This window comes from Onychomys torridus, chromosome 18, assembly GCF_903995425.1.
Source record: "Onychomys torridus chromosome 18, mOncTor1.1, whole genome shotgun sequence".
Taxonomy (NCBI): domain Eukaryota; kingdom Metazoa; phylum Chordata; class Mammalia; order Rodentia; family Cricetidae; genus Onychomys; species Onychomys torridus.
The window spans coordinates 19392590-19419698 of record NC_050460.1 but is presented as its reverse complement, the minus strand read 5'-3'; the positions used below and the strand labels follow the sequence as shown (position 1 = coordinate 19419698).

The 27109-nt window shown below is 37.5% G+C and overlaps 1 protein-coding gene across 9 annotated transcripts in view; it reads left to right on the top strand.

Moving 5' to 3' along the window:
* Fam135a (family with sequence similarity 135 member A) overlaps positions 1 to 27109 on the top strand; it is a 78530-nt gene that overhangs the window by 15784 nt on the left and 35637 nt on the right. For 8 of the 9 annotated variants that reach the window (XM_036167103.1, XM_036167108.1, XM_036167105.1 and 5 more), the window contains 7 exons: positions 335 to 450; positions 10147 to 10226; positions 20080 to 20219; positions 20311 to 20381; positions 21661 to 21834; positions 23220 to 23346; positions 24059 to 24212. In XM_036167103.1, the coding sequence (XP_036022996.1) occupies positions 374 to 450; positions 10147 to 10226; positions 20080 to 20219; positions 20311 to 20381; positions 21661 to 21834; positions 23220 to 23346; positions 24059 to 24212 (823 nt within the window). In that variant the 5' untranslated portion in view covers positions 335 to 373. Of the gene's footprint in view, positions 1 to 334; positions 451 to 10146; positions 10227 to 20079; positions 20220 to 20310; positions 20382 to 21660; positions 21835 to 23219; positions 23347 to 24058; positions 24213 to 27109 lie in introns of those variants that run through there. The other variant, XM_036167109.1, reaches the window with a different exon arrangement.

The following is a 27109-nucleotide window of genomic DNA, read 5'->3' as shown; positions in this document are numbered from 1 at the left end:
CACTTGCCTGTGCACCTCTTGTTTTAACTTCTGGGAAAATGAATGCCTTAAGGCTTTTATAATGAAGGGGAATTTTTTTTTATTCAAAAGTGCTTTGTTCTTTAAGCAGTATTTTCTTTAAAAATCTATTCACGGATTATCACATGGATGTCATCTGGGGGAACAAATGTTAGAAAAGCGTAGTAACCAACCAATCTTCAGTGGTGGAAATAGTACTGCTGTTTGGTAGGCAGTCTTTGGATTCTGCTACTGTTTAGCTGGAGTAAGCTAAGTTAGGCATATAAATTGGCATTTCTGTTGTCTTTCTCATAACCCCTTCCCCCTTTTAACTAAGGTGCTGTTACCAGATTTGTCCTCTGGGTATAAATTAAAAATGACTGAAGTTCAAGCAATGGTAGAATTCTCCGTGGAGCTAAACAAGTTCTACAACGTGGATTTATTCCAAAGAGGGTATGTATTGTATAGTAAGAATGTAATTACAGATTTTGTTTCAGCATATATAAAAAAATGAGTTGTATTCAAGTGCTTATAGTCTAAGTAGTTTCATTTAACTAGATATTTGGGATTGTGCACATGGATTTAGTGATAAATGCTGAATCGATTGAGTATATATTTGTGAATTTATATTGATCATTGAGAGGGTACTTTAATGAAAATGTACTATTTTATTTTTACTGTTTAAAAGCAGATTGTTGTAATAGAGAAAAATTTAAGTTAAAAATGAAGGAAAATTATATGAGCTTGTTTCCTTTTTGTTATCTTAAAGAATTTCCTTTTGTAAATCAAAATTTAAGGTGGTTTTTGAGGTTGTTTTGGTTCAGTAGTGTGAAAGAAGTAGTAATATAGTGAACTTCAAGATTATAAACACCCTGACCCTAAATAATCCTAGTTTATTAAGATTTATTCTCATTTGCGTGTCTGTGCATGCATTCAGGTGCCTGTGTGTGTGTGTGTGTGTGTGTGTGTGTGCGCGCGCGCGCGTGCGCGCGCGCGCGCGCACCTACAGAGACCAGAAGAGGGCATCAGATCCCCTGTAGCTTAAGTTACAAGTGGTTGTGGGTCATCTGATAAGAGAGCTGGGAACTGAACACTTGGGTCTTCTGCAGGAGCACTAGCCACTCTTAACCACTGAACCATGTCTCCAGCCTGTTTGTTTTTAGGATCCTTGTTTGAAAGGTCTTTAGGAAAACAGGCGTTATCTCTATAGGCCACTTTGGCTTTATATTGAAGTTTTTTGGCTTTCAGCAGGAAAAGCAAACTAGATCCTAGGGTGAGGGCCTTCTTCCTCCCTGTTTTCCTTTTTTTATGTCTGTTTAACCTACCTCAGAGAGATAGGACTAAAATCCAGGTAAGACTTAAACAGGCAAAGGATGAAGTGGAAGATTCTTTTAATAGGAAAGCAGCTTGAGCCAAGTCTTGGAAATATGAACATATTATTTATTTAGTTTATTTGTTTATTTATTTTAGATAAGGACCTTAAACTCATGACAGTTCTTGTTCCCCAGTTTCCCAAGTGCTGGGATTATTATAGGTATATACCACCAAGGAATATGTTATTTTTTTCAAGGGTATTTAGGAAATTGGATATTTTCTAGAATTCCAGTGAAAAAACGGTCATAAGAAAGGCAAAGCTATGTTCCTGGTAGCCTTTAGTGTCTGGAGATGAGTTGATAGTATGGATTTATGCTGTGGATATCGCTCTGTGTAAATAAAGTTCTGATTGGGCAGTGGCCAGGCAGGAAGTATAGGCGGGACAAGAGAGAAGAAAATTCTGGGAGGTGGAAGGCTGGGTGGAGGGAGACACCGCCGGCCGCTGCCATGAGAAGAAACATGTAAAGACACTGGTAAGCCACATGCCATGTGGCAAAGTATAGATTAACAGAAATGGGTTAATTTAAGCTAGAAGAAGTAGATAACAAGAAGCCTGCCACGGCCATACAGTTTCTAAACAATGTAAGTTTCTGTGTGCTTTCTTGGTTGGGTCTGAGTGACTGTGGGACTGGCAGGTAAGAGAGATTTGTCCTGACTGGGCCAGGCAGGAAAACTACAGATTTAGGTTACAGTCATTTCCAAGTGAGAATAGAATTATTACTACTACTACAAGTACTTGTTAACATGGTATCTTAGTTATTTTTCTATTGCTGTGATAAAGCACCATTGATAAGGCTACCTATAAAAGAAAGCTTTTAGGGTTGGGGATTTAGCTCGGTGGTAGAGCACTTGCCTAGCAAGCACAAGGCCCTGGGTTCGATCCTCAGCTAAAAAAAAAAAAAAAAAAAAAAAAAAGCAAGCATTTAATTTGGGCCTTACAGTTTCAGAGAATTGGGGTCTATGGTGATGGAGTAAAGGCATGGCAGCAGCTGAACATTTCATATCTTGAGCCACAGGTTGGAGGTAAAGTGAGTGAGAAATACACTCTGAATTGGTCTCAATCTTTTGAAACCTCCAAGCCCTCTCCAGTGACATGCCTCCTCCAACAAGGCCATGTCTAACCCTTTCTAAACAGTTCCACCAACTGGGACTAAGATTTCAGGCGAAGAAGCCTATGAAGGCCATCCTCATTGAAACCCCACTCCACAGTCTAGAGTGGTGGTTCATCTGTATAATTCCCAGCACTTGGGAAAGAGGCACAAAGGATCATTTGTGTAAGGCTAGCCTGGGTTATATAAATGTTTCAGGCTAGCTGCAGCACACAAGAAACACCTTCACAGACAGAAAGAAATTAGCACAGCGAGGCATCTGCAGTAACTCTATCTGTAACTCTGAAGGGCTGTTCAGCATGCTGGTCTGTCCAGTGCTTGGGTCCATAGCCTGCTGACTCAGTTCCCTGTATCCCAGAAGAAATGAGGAAACAAAACCTGGTAAAAGGAACTACATCTAATTCTAGTCTATCCGAACAAGAAGAGAAAAAATTTATTCCTCTCTTCTGTTCCTATAGCAGTCTGACAATTTATAGAAAAGCACGCAACAGTCCAGAAGTTATGTAGATTAGTTGTAAGACAGTTGACTAACAGACCCTTTCCTAGGGAGAAGGCCAGTGGGCCACAGGCTTCTGGTTTCTTCTCTTTCTATTAGGAGTCCAGGCCTAGGGAAAAGGAGTTAAATATTAAAAGTCCATTTTTTGAAGAAAAGCTTTTGGGTTTTATGGAATATAGGTTTAAGATCCCCACCTTTTCAGGGACATAGAGTTCTTTGTCCTTATGTCCCTTCCTTTGACAGATAGGGCAGGGAGGGAGTCTTTTGTATCTTTTCCTCAGAGATTTGCTTCAAGTTCAGCCTGCTTGCTGAGTTCAGCCTGCTTCCTGATCACACCTTGGGCAAAGGCAAAGGGAGGGGTAGAATCAGGTGGTGGAGTTGTGGTGAACCTGTCATGACTAAGTGTCTTTTTGTAGAATTTAGATCGTCTCCTCTGCCACCAGGTCTTGGGCTAGCCTGTCCTCACGGTGGTAGGTGGTTGATAACTTCATAAGTACAGGAAGAAATTTCCTAGCTTTAAAGAGTTGGTTTTTGAGAGGATTTAGCTTGATTTTACCGTCTTATTAAAAAAAACAAAAACAGGAAATAAGCTGCTATGCTTTTCTCTGCTCCAATCTGTTTCCTGTAGCCTCTCATTCATCCATAGGCTAGCCTGAAAAATTGTTAGCTACTTCTCACAACAGAAGTAAAAAACAAAAAATACAGAAGATACAGGGTCCCATGAATTGTCACATTGTTTCTGCCACTGTAGTCAGTTAGTTTAGGAAGTCACAGGACATAGCCAGGAGTCCAGTATACTGGCTTTTGGGACCCAGCTCATTTATATTTTGTGGGCATTCATTCTGTATGCCTGATAAGGCCATGGCCTAGTCCATACCTTAAAAGTCCATATCTATAAATGTTTCTGAAATATGTTTGTTCACTAGATAGAATCACTACTACCACTTGGGGATGAGAGTTCTGTGGGATTGTGCCCATAAACTTCTTAAAAAGCATTTTGTCAATCTAAGAACGCCTGCCTACAACCTACCTTAATTCTTTTAGTGAATTTTGAAGAAAAATGTACATCTACACTCTTGGTATAATCTTTGATTCATCTTATATTGCATATCTTTTAGGAGACCACAAATAGGGACATTTTTCATTTTCCAGCTCCCAAGGCCTAGTCCCTCTCCAGTCCTGAAGCCAGCTGTAAAGTGACTGGTCCTTTCTTGGACTTTTTCTCTCCTGGTCCATCTTACACTGCTTAGCTGGTAGCAACCATGTAGGATTGCTTTCTCATATCCAAAAGTTTCTTAGGACATTGTCTAATTTCATCCCAAGTTATTATAAATAGCATATTTTGTAATTCCATAATAAGAGTTACTTAGCATTTTTCTAATCTGTAGTTACTTTATTTTTTCTGCCTCCTATAATTAAGTTAGATTGTCCATAGAGTCATTATGTTTTAAATTTGTGTTATAGTAAGTACCAATCCTAGTTATTGGTTTCTGTGGGTTTTTTTTTTTTTTTTATTGCTGTGGCACTGCAGCGCTAAACAGCTAATAACAAGCACAGAGCTTACAGTAGCATTGCATCAAACATGGTTCTGCTCCTAAAGCTGTATTAGCTCAATAGTTCTGCTAAGCTGTTTTGGCTCGGCTAATCTTTGCTGGATTCACTCATCAATCCAGTCAGCTGACAGGTTGGGTGACTACTAGCTGACACAGAATGGCCTCAGCTTGGCAGACACAGTTTTCTTTTAGATTTTCATCTTAGATCTTGTCATGGGGTGGGCAAGGATCCAAAGAGAAAAAGAAACCATTCAAAGAGACTTCTTAACACTTAGAATTGGCCAGAGGCACACTGTAGCATGGAGACGCATACATACATACATACAAATAGATGAGTACACAAAATAAAAATTTTAATTCTGTATATACGTGTACGTGTTCACGTCTGCCTGCATGTGGGGACTCGTGGCACAGCACACGTGGAAATAGAGGACAGCCTGCAGGAGTCAGTTCTTTCTTCCTGTGGTCTCCAGATACCAATCTCTAGCCATCTGGCTCAGTGGCAAGCAACCTTAACACACTGAGCCATCATTACCACCTACTGCCCTGTTTTAACCTCTCCCCTCATATAATTCTGTTTATAAGAGTTCCAGGAAAAATGTACCGTAAAAATACATTCTTAGTCTATTAAAAAATTGCATTCACAGGTTGCATTTGATTATATATCTTAGATTTTTTTTAAGGCTGTAAATATTGGCCTAATCTAAAGGCTAAAATTCCAGTAGTTTTTAAGAAGAAAACCCAAATGATGCTTTGTCCTTTGGATATTACAGAACACACAGTGTCTGTGACTGTTGCTTTTTGTAACAAGATTGATTCAAGTGTTATCAACCTGGTGGACCCTTATAAAGTTTTATGTAATCTAATTAATAGTGTCCTTTGAAGGTGTTTGCCCAGAGTGATTATTTTACTAGGAGTTTCAAAACAGTGCCATTTTAATCCTCTTCCTCCTTTTGGCATTATTAACTGGGATTTTAGGAAGAGAAATGGTACTTTATTAACTATTTGGTTACTGTGAAGTATTGCCTTATAGAAAGGACATAAGGTTTTGTTCTCTTGTTTAGTTATTTTCAGGATTTTATCTTGTGCCCTAGTCTCTTTCAGCTACAGTTTTTATTCAGTGGCAGAATTAACTCATAGGTTGATTTCTTAGCATGTTTAATAATATCGTCTCATTTCTCTCCGTTTTTGTTCATAGGACACCTCTTATTTCATATTTGCTTCACATGATATCTAATCATTGTTTTGAACCAGTGATCATAGGATACACTTGGAATTGGCTTTTCTAACAGTATTTTATTTATTTACTTACTTTTGGTGTTTTTCTTCCATATTAATCTCTACTTTTCTGGTGATAATTATAGTTGTTACCAAAAAATATATAAGTATGAAACAAATGAATATCTATATTTGCTAATTTTATATAATACTAGGTAAAATAGTATGATAGTATATGATAGTGTTAATTGTGGGAATACATTAATAGGGTGGGAAACTAGTCCTGGGCCAAATCCAGACCTATCTGTTTGTTCACTGCATCCTTGGCTGCTTTTACCCAGCACAGGGAAAAGTAGTCACAACAGGTTGTATGGCCCACAATTAAAGAGGATGTGTATTAACGAGCCCTAAGTTCATTGGTCTTTGATGCAGAATATTTAGATAGTGTCCCATCCTTTACAACTATCCAGTAGGTTTTCCCTAATGTATTCTAACTGGGACATTTTCATACTTAGACAAAAATTATAGTCATTATATATAAAATACAATGTAATGTTTTGATATAGAAGATTTTGGAGCTAAGTTAGTGAGCTTGGCCATTGCCTCACCTACTTATCTTTTAGTGTGGTAAGAATATTTAAAATTCTTTTGAAATTTTGAAGTATGCAATACATTGTTATTAAGTGTGGTCACCATACTATGCAATCTCACCAGAGACTTAATTTTCCTTTGCAACTGAAACTTTGTATCCTTTGATCAAGGCACTCTCCCCCAGCCCTCCTACCCCCATCCTCCTGCCTCTCCGCCTGCAACTAGCACCCTCCATGCCTCTTCCATAGGTTCAGCTCTCTTAGATTTCACACATAACTAAGCTGCTGTAGATATTGTGGTGCCTGGATTATTTAACATAGCAAATGCCTTCCAGATTCATTCATGTTACTTCAAATGACAATTTCCTTTTTAAAAGCTCACTTCATGGTATGCATTCCATTTTCCTTATATTCAATATCCATGGATAGACGGGTTGTTTACATGACTGTTGTGAGTAATGCTACAGTATCGGAGTGTACATAGGAATTTCACTTGCTGGATCATATAAATGATCATGCTATTTTTAGCTTTTTGGATAACTGCTGTATTGTTCTCCTTGATACTATGATGATTTGTATTCCCACCAGCAATGTATGGAGAGCTTCCTTTTGCTCCATAGCCTTACCAATCCTTGTTCCTTTAGATATTTGTCATTCAGTGGCAAATAATTATGAATTTTATTTAGACTTTTGGGGTTGTTTTGGTTTTTTTTTTCCAGCTAGCATATATTGGATGCTTAGCTTTGTGTAAATTGTTAAATATAGGATTATGGTTAGATGCTTAACAAATAGTACTGCTTCAGAAGCTTAAAATGAAACAGCACCTAGTGTTTGTTTAGTCTTAATAAGCTGTGTCACATGCTTATATTTAAAGTTACAATGTTGCACTTCATATCGAACCAAGCTCTTCACGTGGGAGGCTGAAGAGCTCCTAGAAACCTGCAGTCTGACTTGAAGTTTCTTCTGATCTGGTTTGACTTCTGAACTATCTTGTGTGCAAGCAGACCTTATCTTCCTCGTACTAGTCTACTCCTCTATCTCCATGGAGTTTGCTGTGTGCATTTAAGGCACTTTACACTTTTGTTCACGATGATTAATTCTGCCTCTGTGACTTGACCACATGTCCTCTCCCATCTTCATGTTCTTTACAAGTTTAATAAATTAAACTACTCTAATAAATTATTAAAGAAAAACAAACATCAAATAGTCAGCTCCCGATGTCCATCTCAATTTGTCTTGTCCCCCACCCCAACCAGGAAGGGACCTCACTACATCACCCTGACAGTCTAGAACCTGTTTATCGACAGTCCTCATTGGAAGGCTCACCTGTGTCTTTGGCAGCCAGCACTGCCATTTGTTCTTGCGGTGGCAGGAATGTCTGCCAAGTACTGCACAGCCTGTCTGTCCATCTTTCTTTCAAGTAGGAATGATTGTCCATGGGAAAGGGCCAATTCAGCTCCCCACTCAGACAGTTGTGCAGTGCTTTTTATAGGAGTCACATCACACTTGACTGAGCAGCAGGAATACATTATGTGAACTGCCTTATCACTAAACATTAAATGTAGTCATAGGCTGAAAGTTAATTACTAATGTCTGTTGCTGGGGCCCAGTGGTCAAGAGCACACACTGCTCTTCAGAGCACCCATGTTGGGCTGCTCACAGTTGCCTGTGACTTCAGCTCTAGGGGATCCACTCCCCGTTAGGCCTCCATGGACACCTACACTCATGTGCACAAACACATAAACACATGATTGAGAATAAAATAAAGCTGAGTGTTGTGGAACACACTTTTAATCCTAGTACTAGCAAGGCAAAAGCAGGTGGGTTTCTGTGACTTCAAGGCCAGCCTGGCTTATAGATGGAACTCAGGCCATCCAGAACTAAATAGTGACACCTTATCTCAAAAAAATAAAATAAAATAGGGGCTGAAGAGATATGTTAGGGCAGTGGTTCTTAACCTGTAGGTTGTGACCCTTTTGGGGTCAAACAACCTTTTCACAGGAGTCATCTAAGACCATTGGAAAGCAGATGTTTACATTATGATTCATAACAGTAGCAAAATTACAGTTATAAAGTAGCAACAAAAATAATCTTACGACTGGGGGGGGGGGGGCGTCACCAGAACATGAGGGACTGTATTAAAGGGTGGAAGCATTAGGAAAGTTGAGAACCATTGGGCTAGGGGTTAAGAACACTTACTGCCCTTGCAGGGGATCACAGTTCAATTCCTAGCACTAATGACGACAATTCATAACTCTCTATAACTCCAGTTCTAGGCTGGCTTCTTCACTGCACACAGTGGTGCCCATACACGTATGCAGGCAAAACACTCATACACATAAAATAAATACATCTAAATAACTATTTAAAAACTAATCACTTCTACTGCTTAGGGAGATTGTGTTTTCTGTGGTTACAGAGAGCACGTCCACGGTGTTATCACCTTCAGTGCCACTGACTCCCCCTACCTCCACCCCCAAGATAGGGTACCGCTGTGTATCCTTGGCTGTCATGAAATACGCTATATAGTCTAGCCTGGCTCTGAACTCATAGAAATCTGCTTGCTTCTGCCTCCTGAGTGCTGGGATTAGAGGTGTGTGCTACCATACCCAGCTACCCAGCTACCCAGCTCATCCTTGAGTTTTAATGTTTGCTTCACTTTGGGAAATACTGTATGAATAGAAAGTTTTATTTCTTTATATAATAAATTTATTTCATGCATGTATACAGTGTGCCTTGGATCCATCTCCTCTTCTACTCCCCCCACTGCCGCTTTTTCTCCCAACATCATGTGCTTTTTTTTTTTTAGCACACCAAGTCAGATCAGTACAGCCAGTGTGTTCCTAAGGCCATACTGTATTTTGCTTCTGTTTCATTAGAAAACAGACACTGTTTTCGAAGGTTTCATCCCTAGTGAACACTGATGCTGTCCCTCTCCCGACAAGCATCAGTTGTCAGTAACTCTGGCTGTAGGTGGGACTGACTTGAAGAGTGCCTCCCTATTGATGCTGGGTTCTAGCTAGCTGATCCTGTGCAAGTCATCACTGGAGCTTACAGGACTCACAGCTGGGTCAGACTGTTCATTTCTTTTCTCCCGTGGTAGTATGCATAATACCTTCTAGTTTATAATATAAGGATTCCTGTTGTTTGTTTTTCTGAGAAAAGGGCCTTCCAAAGCCCAGGCTGGCTTCAAACTTACATACAATCTTGCTGCCCCAGCTCCCTGATTTCTACACATTGGCATTGCAGGCATGTGTCAAGACAGTTTTGTAAAGCTATTTAAAATTAAGCTAATGTCTCTCTTAAACTCACAATTAAGAACATTTTATTTTCTTTATTTTTTAACATTTACTATGCATAAGTGCACATTTGCATAAGGAAGTCAAAGGACAACCTTTGGGAGTCAGTTCTCTCCTTCCTGCATGAAGGTTGTAAGGGTTGAACTAAGTCATCAGACCAGGGGTGGCAGCGAGTTTCTTTAGACACTGGGCTTCTTGCCAGCCCAGTTTTATTATCTTCTTAAAGAAAAATAAATAAATGATGACATTCTGTCTAGTCCTGTAGGTTCCTGTCACATTCACTGCTGTAAAGTAAAAGCTACCGTGTATATTTGCTTCCGTTTCTATTGTTCATCTTTATATACACTAAGTTTCTCTTGGTTTTGTGCTATGCTAATATTTCATAATTAGATGTATGAAATGTTATAGGGAAGCTAGTAGAATTAGGCCAAATTTTTATTTTAATACAAACAAACTGTAGAGACAGGGACACATATTTTAAAATGACTTCCTTATTTATTTCGCTTTTAGTTTTTACCAAATACGTGCATCAATGAAAATTCCCCCGAGAATTCCCCACAGAGTAGAAGCCAGTTTGTTACATGCAACAGGTAAGTAAAGGAATATTTTCAAGTTAAAAATAAGAATTTGAAGTAACATATTGGTCAGTGATACTATTTTATAAATACATTTACTTTTTCCATTTGTAAACATGAGTTACCAAATAGGATTATTATGATTTCCCTCTCAAGAAATCAGTAAAACAGGCTTTACTTGGTTTCTTACAGATGGATTCATAAGATGTTTATAAAATTCCATGAAAATAAACATAGATATGTGTAGTATTAGTTGTGAAAGTTGAGGTTTAAAAGGGTACACAATAAAAATATATATAAACTTGATTTGAAACTCCTGGACTATTATATATAATGAAATTTTGTAGTATGCTTTTGAATTCTACATGCTTATGACTCAGCTTCTTGAATACTAGTATTTCAGCTGCATATCACCATGCCCAGCTATAGGGGGACACTAAAAATGCTGTATGAAATTATCTCCATCCTTCATATGTAAGCTACATATGAATTTTGCCTTTAGGCTTGAGTCTCATCCCCAGCACATTATTTATATCCATATATTCCACAACCTGAAAAAAATTCAAAACCTTAAGCACATCTAATTCCAAGCATTCTGGATAAGAAATACTCAACTTGTATGTGTTTTTATTCCATGTAGTTAGGAAGTGAAACAGTTAGTAAAAAAATTCTAAAGAGTTGTCATGTAAACTTGATATTGTAATTTTCAAAGCATTATAAAAATATTAACACACCAAACCTATAGTTATGCTGATCATAATACAGTCCTTTTGACATTTAAAGCAATTTACTGGAAATTAGAATTGTTAGAGTCATCTTTTTTTATCATACTGTAGATATTAACATGTTAGTTTGTGTTAAATTTAATGAATTGTGTTATTGTATTTAATAGGAGTTTGTCTTTCAAAGCACTATCGAGATAGTCAGGGAGCCTATTATGATCACAAAAGAAAAATAGCTTTGTTTTCTAAAAAAAGAAAAAGACTGTTTTCCTCTTGATTTTAGCATGTATTTTATATATATACAAAGGTCCTGAGTTCAATTCCTAGCAACCACATGGTAGCTCACAGCCATCTGTAATGAGATCTGGCACCCTCTACTGGCCAGCAGGCATACATGCAGACAGAATACTATATACATAATAATAAATAAATCTAAAAAAAAAAAAAGAAGAAAGAAAGAAAGAAAGAAAGGAAAAAAAAGAAACGGGGCTGGAGAGATGGTTTGGCCATTAAAGACTTGGTTCACAACCAAATGTCATGAAACAGGTAGTAAAGAAACAAGGATTTCCAAACACACTTGGTGCGCCTCTGTGAGCTTCTATAAGTCTAACAGGTGGTATGTCTTGCTCTCTTATCTCTTGAGGTTGCATTGCAAAAACCTTAGACTTGAGTTTGTGAAATACTTTTCCAGCTGGCAATAATGTTTATGTAAATTCAAGAAGGTGAACTAAAGTTAACTGCTTTTAAAGATTGAATTTCTTAAATAGAATCAGTTACTGTATTAGAATGAAATTTGCACAGAACTAAGGCAAAATTTTGTATTTTTATTTATGTGTGGGGGATGGTGTATGAAATAATAATTGAAGAGATTATGAAATTGAGAGGGAATTGGGGCACACAGGATGAATTGAGGATAGAAATAATAAATGCAGTACTCATAATCTCAAAAACTAATATAATGTAAAAATATAAATGTAATGTTAATAGATGTAAATAGTAATGTACTATATATTAATATGTAATATACAAATAATAATTTGTAGATATATAGTATGATATATAAATATATGTAAATATTGATATATAATATATTATAAGTATATGTAAAAACTATAACATTTATTATATTGTATTATGTGTATTTTATCAGTATATATTATATATTAGTATAATATAGTACTGTTTACATATAATAAATGTGACAGTTGTAAATATTCTTTACAGTTGATATTTTCCTCACAAGGACATGAGATTTTTTTTTTCCTTTGAGATTGAATTATTTTATGCTGAGCTAACATTTTTGTATTTTAGTCATTCTAATTTGGAATTAATTAAAAAACATTGCTCTTTCAAATGTTTGGGTATAAGATCATTTAGTTAATAAAAAAAATTCTAATTGGGGGTAAGGGAAAGATAAGAATTCTCAAAAGATGAGGAAATGGTAGAACATATACAAAACTAGGTAAGTTGTAGATTCCTAGCAAATTACTGTGTGAAAGGCCAGAATGGAATGTAGTAAAAAGAGCAAACCCAGTATGTTTATTATATAGTGTTACTGTATCAAGCGAAAATGGCTCTTTGTTCATGTTAGGTATAATTTGTTTGGGGGAAGAAGCGGATTTCGTATTTAAGAGATTAAAATTTGTTACAATTAAAACCTGTTTAGTAATTCAAGGAACTACTTCTACTTAATTTTTCTTGAGTTATAAACAACTCCCTGGGGGGACTAGAAATTCTAGTTATGGTTAGTGTAATTCTAAGATAAGAAAGATTATGGATGCCAGAATCAGTAGGCAGTAGAGTCAATGTTATAGGGACATCTAGTATTTGAAGCAAAACTTTATGTATTTAGATTGATCTAGATGATAGAATTAGATGTCAAAGTATTACATCTGGCTGATGTGTTGAAAATTGCATTATGATTGCTATAACTTCTTTTCCTATATGTCATCTTGACGTAAACTTTTAGAACATTTCTCTGCTTCTGCTTCCTGACTGGTAAGTTAAGGACTAAGAAAAGCATGAGACATAAATTGCCAAAAAATTTAGCAATAGCTCATTATTACTTTTCCTATTCTATTAGGCCTTAAATGCCTCGCTGACTACTATTTATATTATATTCCATTATATATATTCCTGCCAAGAGTGCCCTTTTCTGTCCCTAATCAAAAATAGTAATGGCATCCATCATCTTGACTGACAGAAAATCAAAATTATAAGTCTTGTTAGGGGTCTTCCCATCCAGTAGTTGGAGTGACAGAACTGGGGTGCCAGTCAACCCTTCTGGACCTTTAAGAGTGATCTATGTCCTGAACATTGGAGGAAAAGCTACTTGTCGTGTCAGTAAGAAAGTGAGCTCTTACTGGCTGTTCTTCCAGAGGTCCTGAGTTCAGTTCCCGGCAACCACATGGTGGCTCTCAACCATCTAAATTGAGATCTGGTCCCCTCTTCTGGTGGGACAGAACACTGTATACATAATAAATAATTCTTAAAAACAAAAACAAGACACCAATGCTCATAAAATAAAAATAAATATATTAAAAAAAAAAAAAAACAGAAAGAAAGAAAGTGAGCTCTTAAGTGCTGAGCAGTTTCTCCAGACCCACTGATAGACGTTTTTGTCCACATTACAGGCAACTAGCTAAAAGGTCAGTTAGTTTGAAAATACTTACATTCCTACCTCTTTTTCAACTTTTCTCTTTCTGCTACTTTTTCCTGGTTCATATGACGGTAATAAATGTACTTCTGGTTGGATTTATAGGCTGAAAACTTGTCCGCAGCGTTTGTGGGCTTTGTTAACAGTATAAGAGGACAGGGATTTATTCAAATGAAATGAGTGTCAGGCGTGAAAAAACAGCCTGAGTTTCTGGAAGACAATTCAGGGAGGTCTAGTTATTTGAGAATTGACCTAGTCAAGTAGGTAGATAGATAGACAGGTACACATAGCTATGGTTTAACTGTTGATTTAGACATGCCACTCTCAAATAGTAAACAATGTAGGTAGACCAAAGCAGAGACTAGCTTCCTTTTATGCACCCTGGGAAAACTCATTTTTTTCTCAGAAATAAAATTCTAACAACCCAATATCAAACACATTAAAGAACAGCACTTTAAAAATAATTTAAGGAAATAAGTAACTGGAGGCAATTCATATTGTGTCTCTAATTATTTACTGTAACTGATAACTGATTAATCTCAATAGCCATGAGTAGAAAATTCATCAGATATTGTGGATTGTGAAACTTTTAAGTTCATTTGGCAGTTCAAGCTTCTGTTCTGCTTGCTCCCATTTGAGCAGCTTCATTCTGTCAAGGAAAGATTGAAATTACTTGCCTGAATATTTGTGTCCAAACTGTGCTGTAAACTCGGAGGACAGACATGGTGCTTGCTTATGCTGCTCTTTCTAAGTTTCATTTAGATTTAACCATGACTGAAAGAAGGAAGGAAGTAATTTGATATTGTAAGAGCTTGGAACATATCTCTTTGAGATTCATTTTAGATTGCTAAGAAACTCTTGATAGTATTTGTAGCTGTAGTGTGCATGTTGTGGTGGAGAGGTTGACATCAGGTCTTCCTCATTCTGTCCCTCACCATTTTTTTTTTTTTTTTGAAACATCACTGAATCAAAAGCTCACTAACCAGCAAGTTCTGGGTATCCTCCTGTATCTGTCCCCCACCAGAGCTGTGCTTATAGGTGACTACCACCCTGCCTGGTTTTTATGTAGGTGGTAGGAAATCCAAAATCAAGTCCTCGTGCTTGCATAGCATGTATTTTGCCCATGAGCTGGCTTCCCAGTTTCCTGGAGATCTGTTTTATTGGCTTAATTAGAGTCCTAATGTCAAGAATTGTGAAGAATCTTAATATTTGACCCGTGCATTAAAATTTGTTTTTGTTTGTGTTTTTTGTGCTGCTGCTTGTTTCTGTACATCTTGTGAGCAGAGATAGCTAGAAAGCCTATTACAGACTTAAAAAAATTATCTTGGACAGCTTTGGAAGCTATAAAGTCTTAGTTTGCAGCATGGGGTAAACTTTTTTACTGTCTAGTCTGATAATGAGAATGCCTCCTGCTGATGCAAAGGTTTGACAGGTGTACATATCTCTTCTGGTAAAGACTGAAGCAACCAAAAACTCATGGCACCTGTGATGGCACTCAGCTAGTCTCCTCATCCCCTTCATGGGACTTGAGGAAGTAAGGTAGCAGATACACAGCTACTGTCTGTGCTGGGAATTACAAAATCTTTTGTCTTGCGTCTTCTTCCAGTGTCTGTGAAACGGTAGCAGATTAGCTGGTAGCTTAGGAGTGGAATGATTTCTCAGAACACCACAAGAGTCTGTTATCCAGAAAGGCAAATTAAGAAGTGTTCAGGACTGAGACAAATTATAACTGTGGCAGATGTTGACAAGTAAATGAGATTGAGAATATTTCCATTGGATTTAATGGTGCAGAATGCATTAGTCTTGATGCACAGTTGCATGGGTCAAAGACTGGCTGGAATGTGAATCAATTCTTGCTGTGTAAAAATTTGCCACCCAACTTAGTTTTAAATACCACATTATCACAGTTTCTGTGTTTTAGGAATTTAGCCCCGTACCTCTGGTTCAGAGTCTCCCATGAGTTAAAGTCAATTACTTGTGCTGTGTTTACACAAATTATACCATTACTTTTGCTCTATTCACAAACATTAATCCTGATAACTTTGAGGGAAGAGTTTATATAAGAGTATGGACACCAGGAAGTGAGAATCAATGGGCCATCTAAAATTCTGGCTATAACAGGCTGAATAGGGAAGAAGGGGGGGTATGAATTAAATAAGTATACTAAATGCCAAGAACTTGAGCTGTTTGCCAAAAAAGGAAACAGAGAAATAATAAGTTTGTTTAGGATCATGTACAGGTAGATATGGTAGTGGAGCTTATAGAAATTCTCTGGTAGATTATTATTATTGTTGTTGTAGTTATTGTTATTTCATGGAATAAGAACCAAAAATTATCAGAAATTGAAGGCTAGAATTAGGGAGAGAAAATAGTAAAGTGGTCACCTAGCAAAGTGAGTAACAAACAGGTTCAGAAGTCACATGCGTGCTAGGTAACACTACAGGTTCCACTTGAGATAAGTAGTCATGAATGTAAAGCATAGCCAGTCCAGATAATTGTATTCTGTTCCCAGGCACATGTGGCTTGTAGATATAAGTATGGATTGGGAAAAGAACAGGATTTAGCAAAATTGAGATATATAAGCCAGTACATTAAAGCAAGGTAGTATATAGCTCCCCTACATACATATCATTCATATATATGTGTTCATATATTCATACATACACACACATTAGGATGTTTGATGGTTGGTTAGTTAGTTGGTTGGTTGGTTTTTGTGTTTTGAAGCAGTCGCATTGAGTTGCCCAGGCTAGACTAGAATTGTCAGTCCTTTTACTTCAGCTTTGAGAGTCATGGGGTTCGTGGCACATGTTGCTGTTCCTGGACTCTCTTAATAGGCTGTACGTATATAAAGGGTATGATAATGATGAATCAGAAATTAAAATGTGGTAAGAAGGAAAGTGGGCACTTGGAGGAAAATGGAGAGACCGGAAGAGGCCCAGAAGTCATAGAATTACTCCTAAATGACCCCAAGGATTGTTAGACCTTGTTATCTAAGGAAGTACACTGGGAGGATAGGTGTAGTTATAACAAGAAGTTGATTCAAGTCTGCATTGCAGAGGAATTGCAGTCAGAAGTAATGGAAAAATGACCATAGGAAAGAGGAGCTAAGGAAGGCTGTAGCTGAAGTTTTCCTGTGTCCCGCATGGTCCTCAGCCACTCAGACCCAAGTAAACACACAGAGGCCTATATTAATTAAAACTGCTAGGCCATTAGCTCAGGCTAACTACTGACTAGCTTTTACATTTAAACTCAGCCCATTTCTGTTAGTCTATATGTCCCCATGTATTCTGTGGCCGTACCTGTGTGTCATTAACATGCTGCTCCCTAGATGGTGGGCTGGCATCTCCTGATTCAGCCTTCCTCTTCCCAGAATTCTCCTTGTCTGCTTATCCCGCCTATACTTCCTGCCTGGCTACTGACCAGTCAGCGTTTTATTAAACCAGTATACAAAAGCATTATCCCATAGCAGAAGGCTGTGGGGCAGGAACACACAAAGAGGAAAAGCACCTAGGAAGTTGGTGGTGCAGGATTACTTGTATTGCTATTCATAAGGGTAATATAATAAGGTAGTTTTGGAGGGAATAATTCTGACTTAAATAAAATCTTTAAGAAATTAGGTTCTTGGTGACTACAAGAATGAGTGGGGTGGTCAGTGGCATATAGTGGTCTAATGACAGGAAACTCAACGTTGTTAATAGTGGTGATTCTTAAAGGGAGACAGTATCTGAAAGCATTGGTAAGGAACAGGGACGCCCCAGTCCTGGAGGCAGAGTGTAGAAAGGGCCTGGAGAGATGATGGCTCAGTTTGCAAAGTACATGCCATGTGAGCATGAAGACTTGAGTTTGAATTTCAGCATCCCCATCCAAAGGTGGGCATGGCAGCACTTGCCTGTAATCCTAGCACAAGGGAGAAAGAATTTAGGAGCTCACTGGCAAGCCAGTCTAGCTGAATTGGTGAGCCCTAAGTTCAGTGAGAGACCCCATCCCAAAAAATATGGTGAAAAGTGATTGAGAAAGACACCTAAGAGCAACTTCTAGCCTTCATACATACTCCTAATCCTTACCCCCCCCCATGTTCACAACAAATACACACATACAGAAGAACATATAGTAGAGGAAATAGCCCATTTGAAAACAGAATTCACAGGAAGAACAATAGGAAAAGCCTTTGCTTCTGGAGGCAACAAATTCTATTTAGCATTATCTGAGGGCTTTACATACAATCTACATTGTATTGAAAATTCTTCCCTCTTCTCAGTTCTTCTCTAAAACATTCAGAGTGGAGTTTTTGAGCTATTTGTTTTCCTTTAAATGTATATTCTGAAATATCTCAAACTTACAGAAAAGTTGTAAATACATTGTAAAACCTACTTTAAAAATACTTTATTTGCAAGTATGTGTGCACATGTAATCACTTACATACCATAGCCCATGTGTGGTGGTCAGAAGGACAACTTGCAGGAGTCGATTGTCTCCTTCCACATTGGGTTCCAGAGAAGAGCTTTGACCCAGTGAGCCATCTTGCCAGCCTAAAACCATTTCTTTTCTTTTCTTTTCTTCTTTTTTTTTTTGGTGTGGTGCACGCCTCTATCTATCTATCTATCTATCTATCTTTCATCAATCCATCCATCCATCCATCCATCCATCCATCCATCCATCCATCCACCACCTACCTGTCTGTCTGTCTATCTATTTATTTATTTTGCTGAACCAAGGAGTTTAATTGGGGTTACTTACAGGAACGAAAATGACTTACAGAGAGCTGCATCACCAAAGCGCACCCCAGCACCAGGGACAGGTCACAAAAGCTGGGAACCTGGAGCACACTGCACAGCCTGCAGGCAGCTCAACAAGTTGGAGAGTGTCCTTTCCAAGTGACTCAGTTGAGCAGCCTAAGATCATTTCTTACGAAGCATTAGTGCTTTGCCAACCTATGAGTGTGAGGAACTTGTCAGAGTATGCGTATAACTTCCCTTACAGAAATCTTGTTCTAGTGATCCATTGCTTCTTTTCTCTTTGGTCACCCCTTCACGTGTCCCAGTCTGCCACTCTCCTTCTTCCCCCTGAATGCATTCTTTGTGCTGCTGGGTTTCCCTTTATGTCACTCACTCCCCTAATGTGAACATTTCAGTCCTTCTCACCTTGAAGAATTTATGCCAGGAGATCATTTCAGAATGTCCTCACCCTCCTTTAATCAGAGTTGAGTGCTAAGCTGCTGCCACCTGCGTTCTCTCCATCACCTTACACATATGGAAGTCTTTCTTGAGCCATCTGGACACAATTTCTCATCTATTACTATTTCTGGAGGCAAACCAGATTGCATAGGTTAAGAAGACAGCCCTCCTTCAGATACCAGTCACAAGTTCAGTGGCCAGCAGCAGCCTTCACTTCCAACCAGTTGGGTTCAAATTTGGAGCTCCAGCTGTTTGTTAATTTTGATAATTCACTAGAAGAATTCACTCATTTCAAGCAAGTGCATACTTAGTATAGCTTTATTATTCTAAGAAAAGTGTCCCATCACAGCCAGTAAAAAAAAGAAATATGGGCCAACAAGATGGCTCAGTGGTTAAAGGATCTTGCCACCAAATTTAGTCACTTGGTTGAATCCCTGGACCCACATCATGGGAAGAGAGAAACAACTCCCTCAAGTTGTCCTCTGACAACCATATGTGCACTGTGGCACGTGCACACACACAAAGGTAACATACAGACACACTAAGTAAGTAAGTAAACAAATAAATAAATAACTTAAAAAATGTTTAGAGTAATGTGTAGGACTGAATATGTAAAGTCCCATATGTAAGCCTCCATTGTTTTCTTCCTGTAAAACCAAGATACATTACCACCACTCACATGCCCAACCTGTGTAGATAAGAATTTGCAATATTACAAGCCAGGGAAGTGCACCCAAAGTTCTCTGTCCAGAGTTTCTATCCATGTGTTATTAGGTGTGCACAATTGATTGAATTATCCCCCAGCATAATTTCAAATCTCCAGCCTTTTCCCTGCCTAGATAGTAACCTTCCTTCCTGTGGCTGAAAGCCAGTTCTCTGATCACATGGTCTGTCTTCATGGTGGTGTGGTAGACCCATCATGAGTCACCTTAGCAAAAGAAATCTGAGATCACAGAAGGTCTGGAGTCTTCTGTCCCAGTAACAAAAGCAAAAATACTTTTTACTTCAGTTGTGAAAATCTTAGTTGCCCCTTTTCTGTGTTTAACAGATCAGTGTTCACTCTAAAATATCTTAAGATTTTTCTCATTTGCCTTTCAAGTAGAGAAAAGTCTGTACAAGAATTTTCATGATGATTATGGTGTAGTTTTTATTCAGTTTTTATCAGCAATTAGTTAAGTGTTAAGAAATGTGTTAACACTTCTATATGAAATGGTAATGACAGTGGGGTGACATCCAATTATAGTATTTTAACATAGTATTAATTACTTGTTCTCTTTGTCTTTTACCTCACTTGTATATCTCATCTCTTTTAGGAATGACATTAGCCTTTCCAGCTTCAGTTCATGATGCTCTGGTTTGCAGCAAAACATTTCAGATCCTATATAAAAATGAAGAAGTTGTTTTAAATGATGTCATGATCTTCAAAGTTAAGATGTTGTTGGATGAAAGAAAGGTAAACGTCTCTTCATTTCTACTTACTATGAGACTTCAGTGCATATTTGTAACATTTATAAATACTAGGCATCTTATAAATTTCTCTTTAGATTGAGGAAACTCTTGAAGAAATAAATTTTCTGTTATCCTTGGATCTACATTTCACAGATGGAGACTATTCGTAAGTAGGCTGGCTGTTCGGAGAGTTAAACATCTTTAGATCTTATGGCTTTATGTGTTATGTCCTCCCATTTTCTTTTTTGGAACCTCTACTCCATTCTTGCCTATTTTAAAGTGATTGTATTTTTTCTGAGAAAGTCTGTTGAAAAATCTGGGGCTACTCTTCCATACCCATGCTCCAGGAAGTGAATTCAGACAAGGTGAAAAATTATGAACTTCTTCCCTAGACTCTAATAATTGTACAGTTGCTATAGTAACACTACCACTAGGCACTTAAACTGAGTTCTCTTCCATTGGTCTTTAGTGAAGTTTTCTTGGCATGAGTTGCAGTTTCTCTAGGTGGGACTGCATTGATACTCAGAATAGTCAAGACTGGTGACACATATAATGGGCCTTTCTAGTTCAATTCTAACCCTCAAAGTTTCTGAGATACCAGTTACCCAGAACCTGCCCACACATCTAGACATAGTCACACATTGTGCTTTTATTTGTTTAAGACAAGGATGGTATTTTTGAGAGCTTTTTTTTTTCATTTTAAGCAAGTATTCAAAATACTTCTTGACTGTGTAATACCAAGCAGTCATATTACTGAAAGGTCCTCTTTATTATCATGGCAGGATAATACTTTTATATAGTAACTACTGCTCCTCTTTATACTTTTTAAACCAAGTCATAGTAATTCCTTAAGTAGAATAAACTGAAGTTAGTAGTTAATTCAGTAGCTATAGGTAGTTAATAATGTATGTATGGATTTTTAAAAGTTATCTGGATATAATTTTCATGACTTTTTTTAGGGTTTTTGTGTGTGTAAATGTGACAGACTATATAATAAAAGTATCTTCACGGACTAAGAAGTGGTATGTTTTTGAGACAGAGTCTCCCTAAACACTTAATAAATGTTAAGGGTCACTAAGCAACACTTAAAATTTTGTGCAGTAAAAATAATTTGACATACTCTGGGAGACTTATTATAGTAGGATTTGACCTTGTAAGAAATAGAATTCTCCCCGAAGTAAAAGTTAAGATGACTATTAATTATTGGACTTTCAAAAAGAACTTGTTTTTACAGGTATGTTAGTGAAAATAGCCCAATCAGATTATACTATTAAAAAGCTGTGAATCTTTTTTATATGGCTGCCTCATCAATTTGATGCTTGCAAATTACTCTCATTGTAAGCTTAAATAATCAAGACTTTAAAAAATAGTTTTAAATGATTCAGAAAATACTAGCTTTTACTAAATATTCCCTAATTACTTGTAAGTGTATTGCTTTCTTATAGGGCAGACGATCTGAACGCCTTACAACTAATAAGCAGTCGGACGCTGAAGCTGCACTATACCCTCTCTAGAGGACTTCACCACCATGTGAATGTTATGTTTGATTATTTCCACCTCTCTGTTGTGTCCGTTACAGTCCATGCATCTTTGGTTGCACTACACCAGCCACTAATAAGGTACATCTGACTAAGATTTTACTACTTCCTAGTGTAATACCTTTCTATTTTATACTTAAAACATACTCTGACAAAGGTAACTGAAGTAGTAAGGATTTTTAAGCATGTAATTATTGATACATTTTCATTATAAACTAATATAATAAAATAACTCAAAAGCACGGGGCCATTAGTATCAATGACATTTTTATTACAGAAGTATGGAGTGATTTCTATAATTCAGCTAATTAACTAAGTAAAATACAATACAGAAATAATCATGTAATATTGTTTAGTCTCTAGCTGGTTTAATTTTTAATTTATTTTAGTTTGTGGCTATGTTGTCCTGTTAACTTGTATGGTGTGAGAAAATATGGATGTATTCTTAGTGTTCTTTATCTCTTTCCTAGAATCCTCTGTTTCTACTTTTCTGTCATACAAAAGTCATTGCTTTTTAAGCTTTTAAAGAATTTTATGAATTTGTACTAACATTTTTATATTATAACATAACAATATTTCAATTTGAAATTGTGTAATATTGGGATTTAGAGATAGCTCGAGTCAAGAGCACATAAACCCTTCCAGAGAACTCAAGTTTTATACCCAACTTTTATCAAATGACTCTTAGCCACTTGTAAACTCCAGCTCTATGGGGATCTGATACTCTGGGAATACCTGCATTCATGTGCACATACCTGCTCCTACACATACATATAATTAAAGTAAATCTTCAAAATAATGAAAATAAACCTTTAAATACTATGTAATATTTTAGGTGACAGATTCACTATGTAATTATTTTTTCTAACTACTTCCATGGGGAGAAAAATTTGTTTTCATCAGTGTAAGATAGAATCATGCTTTATGGTTCATAAAATAAAAATCTTTGATAATGTAGGCAGGAGATAGAACTCTCAAATCAATAACTTTACCTAAAAATAACCCCATAGAATTGAATTCTGAACTGTCTCCAATTTCTGACACAAATATGATTGTAACAACTGTTATGGCTGATACTTAAGCATATGTATTATGTCATACACACACACACACACACACACACACACACACACACACAATCTCACCAGCTAAGTAGGTGGGTTATAGAATTGCCCTCAGAATTTGCTGATGCCTGGCATACTAAACGCTTGCCTGCCATTTGTAAGGTCCTTGGTTCAGTCCCTTGTTTCTCAAAAAGAGAGAGAGGCAATTTCAAGTAGCTAGCCTTAGAGTCCTTAATATTCATTGTATTTTTCATAAATTCTAATTATTAAAAAATTTAAGAATACTATAGAATTTAGAATGCTGTACAACCCTTGCTTTTCATTTTTGTAGTATTTATTTGTAAGTATCCTACATGAAAGTAGACTGTTAAGGCAGTAACAATGTGCCACCTGTTCCTCCAGCTTTCCTCGCCCTGTGAAGACTACTTGGTTAAATAGAAATGCACCAGCACAAAGCAAAGATTCAGCGATTCCTACTTTGGAAAGTGTAGTCTTTGGTATTAACTACACAAAACAGTTATCACCAGATGTAAGCATTGAATATATGTGTAACATTTTTCATATTTTATTTTTCCCCTATTTTAAAAGAAATGTTTTGAGTATTTTATCTGTCAGTGAATGTAATTTCCTTGATGAAGTGAGTTCAGTTACTTAAAGATCTGGTTCAGTAGAATCATAACCACATGGTTAGTTAGTTATGTACTGTGAATATCAGCCCTTACTGGAGAATGTGACCAGGTTTAGTGCCTAGAGACTTTGATAGCCAGCACCCTTTGTAAGCCTGTTCCTGTCAGCCATTTGTCCTTTGGCAGAACTCCTAGGAACATTCCTCTGGCAAGGGGCAGACTTGAGAGTAGGCGCAGAGCAGCGGGGTTGTGGTGGCCATTCTCAGGAGAGAAGTGCTGCTTCTAACGATTGCGAAAGCAGTGTGTCCAAACATTTGTAGTAAGACCTCATCGCAACAGAAAGCCACAGCTTCACCAGTGTGCTTGTGCCAGTCCCTAATGACTGAGATTGCTATGGTCGCATTTTAGAGTTAAGTCACTTAGATGAGCAAGATACTGATGAATTTCTTAGATGTTTTATGGCAATAGGTTGGTTGGTTGGTGGTGTGTGTGTGTGTGTGTGTGTGTGTGTGTGTGTGTGTGTGTGTGTTTTCCTTTTAAGGTTTCGAGTGTAATACATTGTGGTCCATTTAGACTTTGCTTACCAACACTGTGTTCCAAATGTGTTCTCTTTAGGGTTGTAGCTTCCTCATTGCAGACTCCTTCCTCCACCATGCCTACCATTTTCATTACACACTCTGTACCGCTTTGCTGCTAGCCTTCAAGGGATTGCACAGCTACTTCCTTACGGTAACAGAAGAGATTCCCTCTTGTCAGAAACTAGACCTGGGTATGTTAAAAGTGGCCAGACTCTCCTAGTCACTCTCTTCACCGCTCTTCGCTAGTGACCAGCTTTGCCACAGCTTTCTGTATTGTGTGCTTCACATTTCTCTCTCAATTCTGTCTTTCTCTACCCTTGATAATCACTTTGAAATTTTAAGCTTCTTAGAATGTGGAGAATTAACTTCATTGTGCTAAGATTGAAGTGAATATTTAAGTAGATTTTTTAAAAATAAGTCATACGTCAGTATTCTGTTTCTCTTAAAGTTTAGTTTAAGAGTATACTAGAAAGCAGAGTCTAAGGGAAGGTAAGTGAGGCCCACACTTCAATAACTTAGCAGGTCCAGACACTTGGACTGTTTTTGTACGGATTAGGCTGTAAGTTCTACCAGGGCTCTTTTTCTTTCAAAGTATTGTAAGAACCAATAACATTATTCAGTATTTTAACATTTCAAAATTACTTAAATCAAGCTTCAGTTTTTCTCAGATGTTCCATGGATAGTTTATCATTTATTTATTCGTTTGTTTGTTTATTAGTTTTCCAAGACAGAGCTTCTACTATGTAGCCTGGTTGTCCCAAAACTCATTCTGTAGACCAGGCTGGCCACGAACCCACCAAGATTCCCCTGCCTCTGTCTCCCAAATACTGGGATTAAAGGTGTGCTCTAGCACTGCCTGGCTTTATGGCCAGTTTATAAACTTCAATTGTCAACTATTAGCTTTTAAAAAGCTCATTTAACTATTTTGACAGAATGAGTTGTTTTTATTATTATTTCAATAAGTTAGGAATTTTTGAAATTTTACTTAGACATTATTCCTGTTATATTTCTTTGTACCTCAGGGGTTTAATTATTTTAACAATACCAATATGTTCTCTAAAATGATAACTATTATCTTAAATGTTTTTGGATTTGAGACTAGATGAAGGTTTTTGTTTTGTGTTGTTTTTAAATTGTGTGTTATAAAACATTGCAAGAGGGACTGGAGAGAAGGTTCAGTGATTAAGAACACTGGCTATTCCTCCTAAGGATCCAGGTTCAATTTCTGGCACTCACCATGTTGTTCACAACTTTCTATAATTCTAGTCCCAGAGGATGCATTGACCTCTTCTGGCCTCCTAAGGCACTGCACACATGTGCTGTGAATACATGCATGCAGGCAAAATATCCATGCACAAACAATGAAAATAAGGGAAAATTTCAAGAACATTATAAGAAATTGTAAGGCATTGTAAGCTCACTTCAGTTCAGTTATGAGAAGCTGCTAGGCAGGGTACCACTTCTTAGCAGGCTGTCGTCCAGTGGATTTGGTGCAGGGTGTCACTCTGTCAATCAGTTCAGTTCACTCTTTTTTCACTTGACAAAAGACAGCTATCACTAAGGGAACTGTTGATTTGATTCTGTAACTTCAAGGGACACCACACACAGGAGGAAAATATGCTTGCTTCCTTGCTAGGTTAGGTAGGACGGTACACTGAACATATATTATTCCTCAAATAGAAATAGTATAGGAAGGGAAGCCTTTGGATCATTATTCTCTGAAATGCCCTTCTGTTCTTGCTATTTCAAGTATTTAGATTGTACTTGTTTCCCTTAGGAAAATTCTGTATGAAGCTGCTGCCACAGACAGAAATGATATTCTCTGTTGAGAATGAAAGCATCTTTTATTAAAGTAGAGCTAATTTAGCCAATCTTTTACCTCCAACAAAAGCAAAGTTATATACTAAATATGATAACTTGGGACTCAAAGTATTTTTGAAAGGAAATTATAAATTTGGGTAGGATTAATGACCAGACCACAAAATTCTGAAACCATAGTATTGGTGAAGGGCACTACATGCCAGAAGGGAGCATTTGTGGAAGCAGTGACCTACAATGAAACGGTAGGCTAGCTGAGCACTAAAATGCTTGCCTGGTATGTGTGAGGCACTTGGCTTATCCTCTGTACCACCATACAATTAAAACTTAAAAACTGTGTGTGATGATGCCATTTTCACATGACAGATTTGTAGGGTCCATGTGAAGTCGGCATTTTATAAGAGTGTGCATCTGAAGGTATGTCTTTGGGTCTATTAAACACCAGCTGTTTAGATTCTCCATGTCAGGAGATGGAAGGAAATCAGTGTTGTGTACGGCAGGTCAGAAACGAGGGTGAGACCACTGGAAAGCCAGAGGCGTGCAGTAGCGCTAGCCATGGCACTTCTTAAGGATTTCATTGGACTCTAAAGTAGCCACAGTGCCAGGCACAGTGCTAGGTGCGGTTCAAAGGGCAGAGCTGCATCTTTTTTTTTTTTTTTTTTTGGTTTTTCAAGATAAGGTTTCTCTGTGTAGTTTTGGAGCCTGCCCTGGATCCTGCTCTGTAGCCCAGGCTGGCCTCGAACTCACAGAGATTTGCCTGAGATCTGCATCTCGAGTGCTGGGATTAAAGGTGTGTGCCACCACTCCTGTTTCCTCTCTCTCCTCCCAGCAGCAGTGGTAACAAACCAACTTGTTGCTAGGGTGAGCAGGAGAAATTCACACAGCAACACTCAGTGTCTTTTGATTTTGATAGATGGCATGGGCCCTTACAGGATCAGTGTGAAGATGTTCATCAGCATACAGTGTTCAAGGAGATTTAACATAGGATATTTACAAATGAAAATGCACATGAGCCACATTTTAAGTAAGGAAAAAGAATTTCTCAAAAACCAAGAAACATGTTTGTTGGCAAAATGTCTAACTGGTAACCAAAGAAACAGTTTTCTTGTCAAATAGCTTAGACAGTGCCAGCACTGTTTTATTTTATTAATCTAACTTTAGCTTAATACTTAATAGTTCATTTAGTTACAATATCCTCAAATTTCTTATGTTGTATAACTCTGGGCTAATAGGTAAATTTTATAAAATTGCACATTTAAAAAAGCCCTTA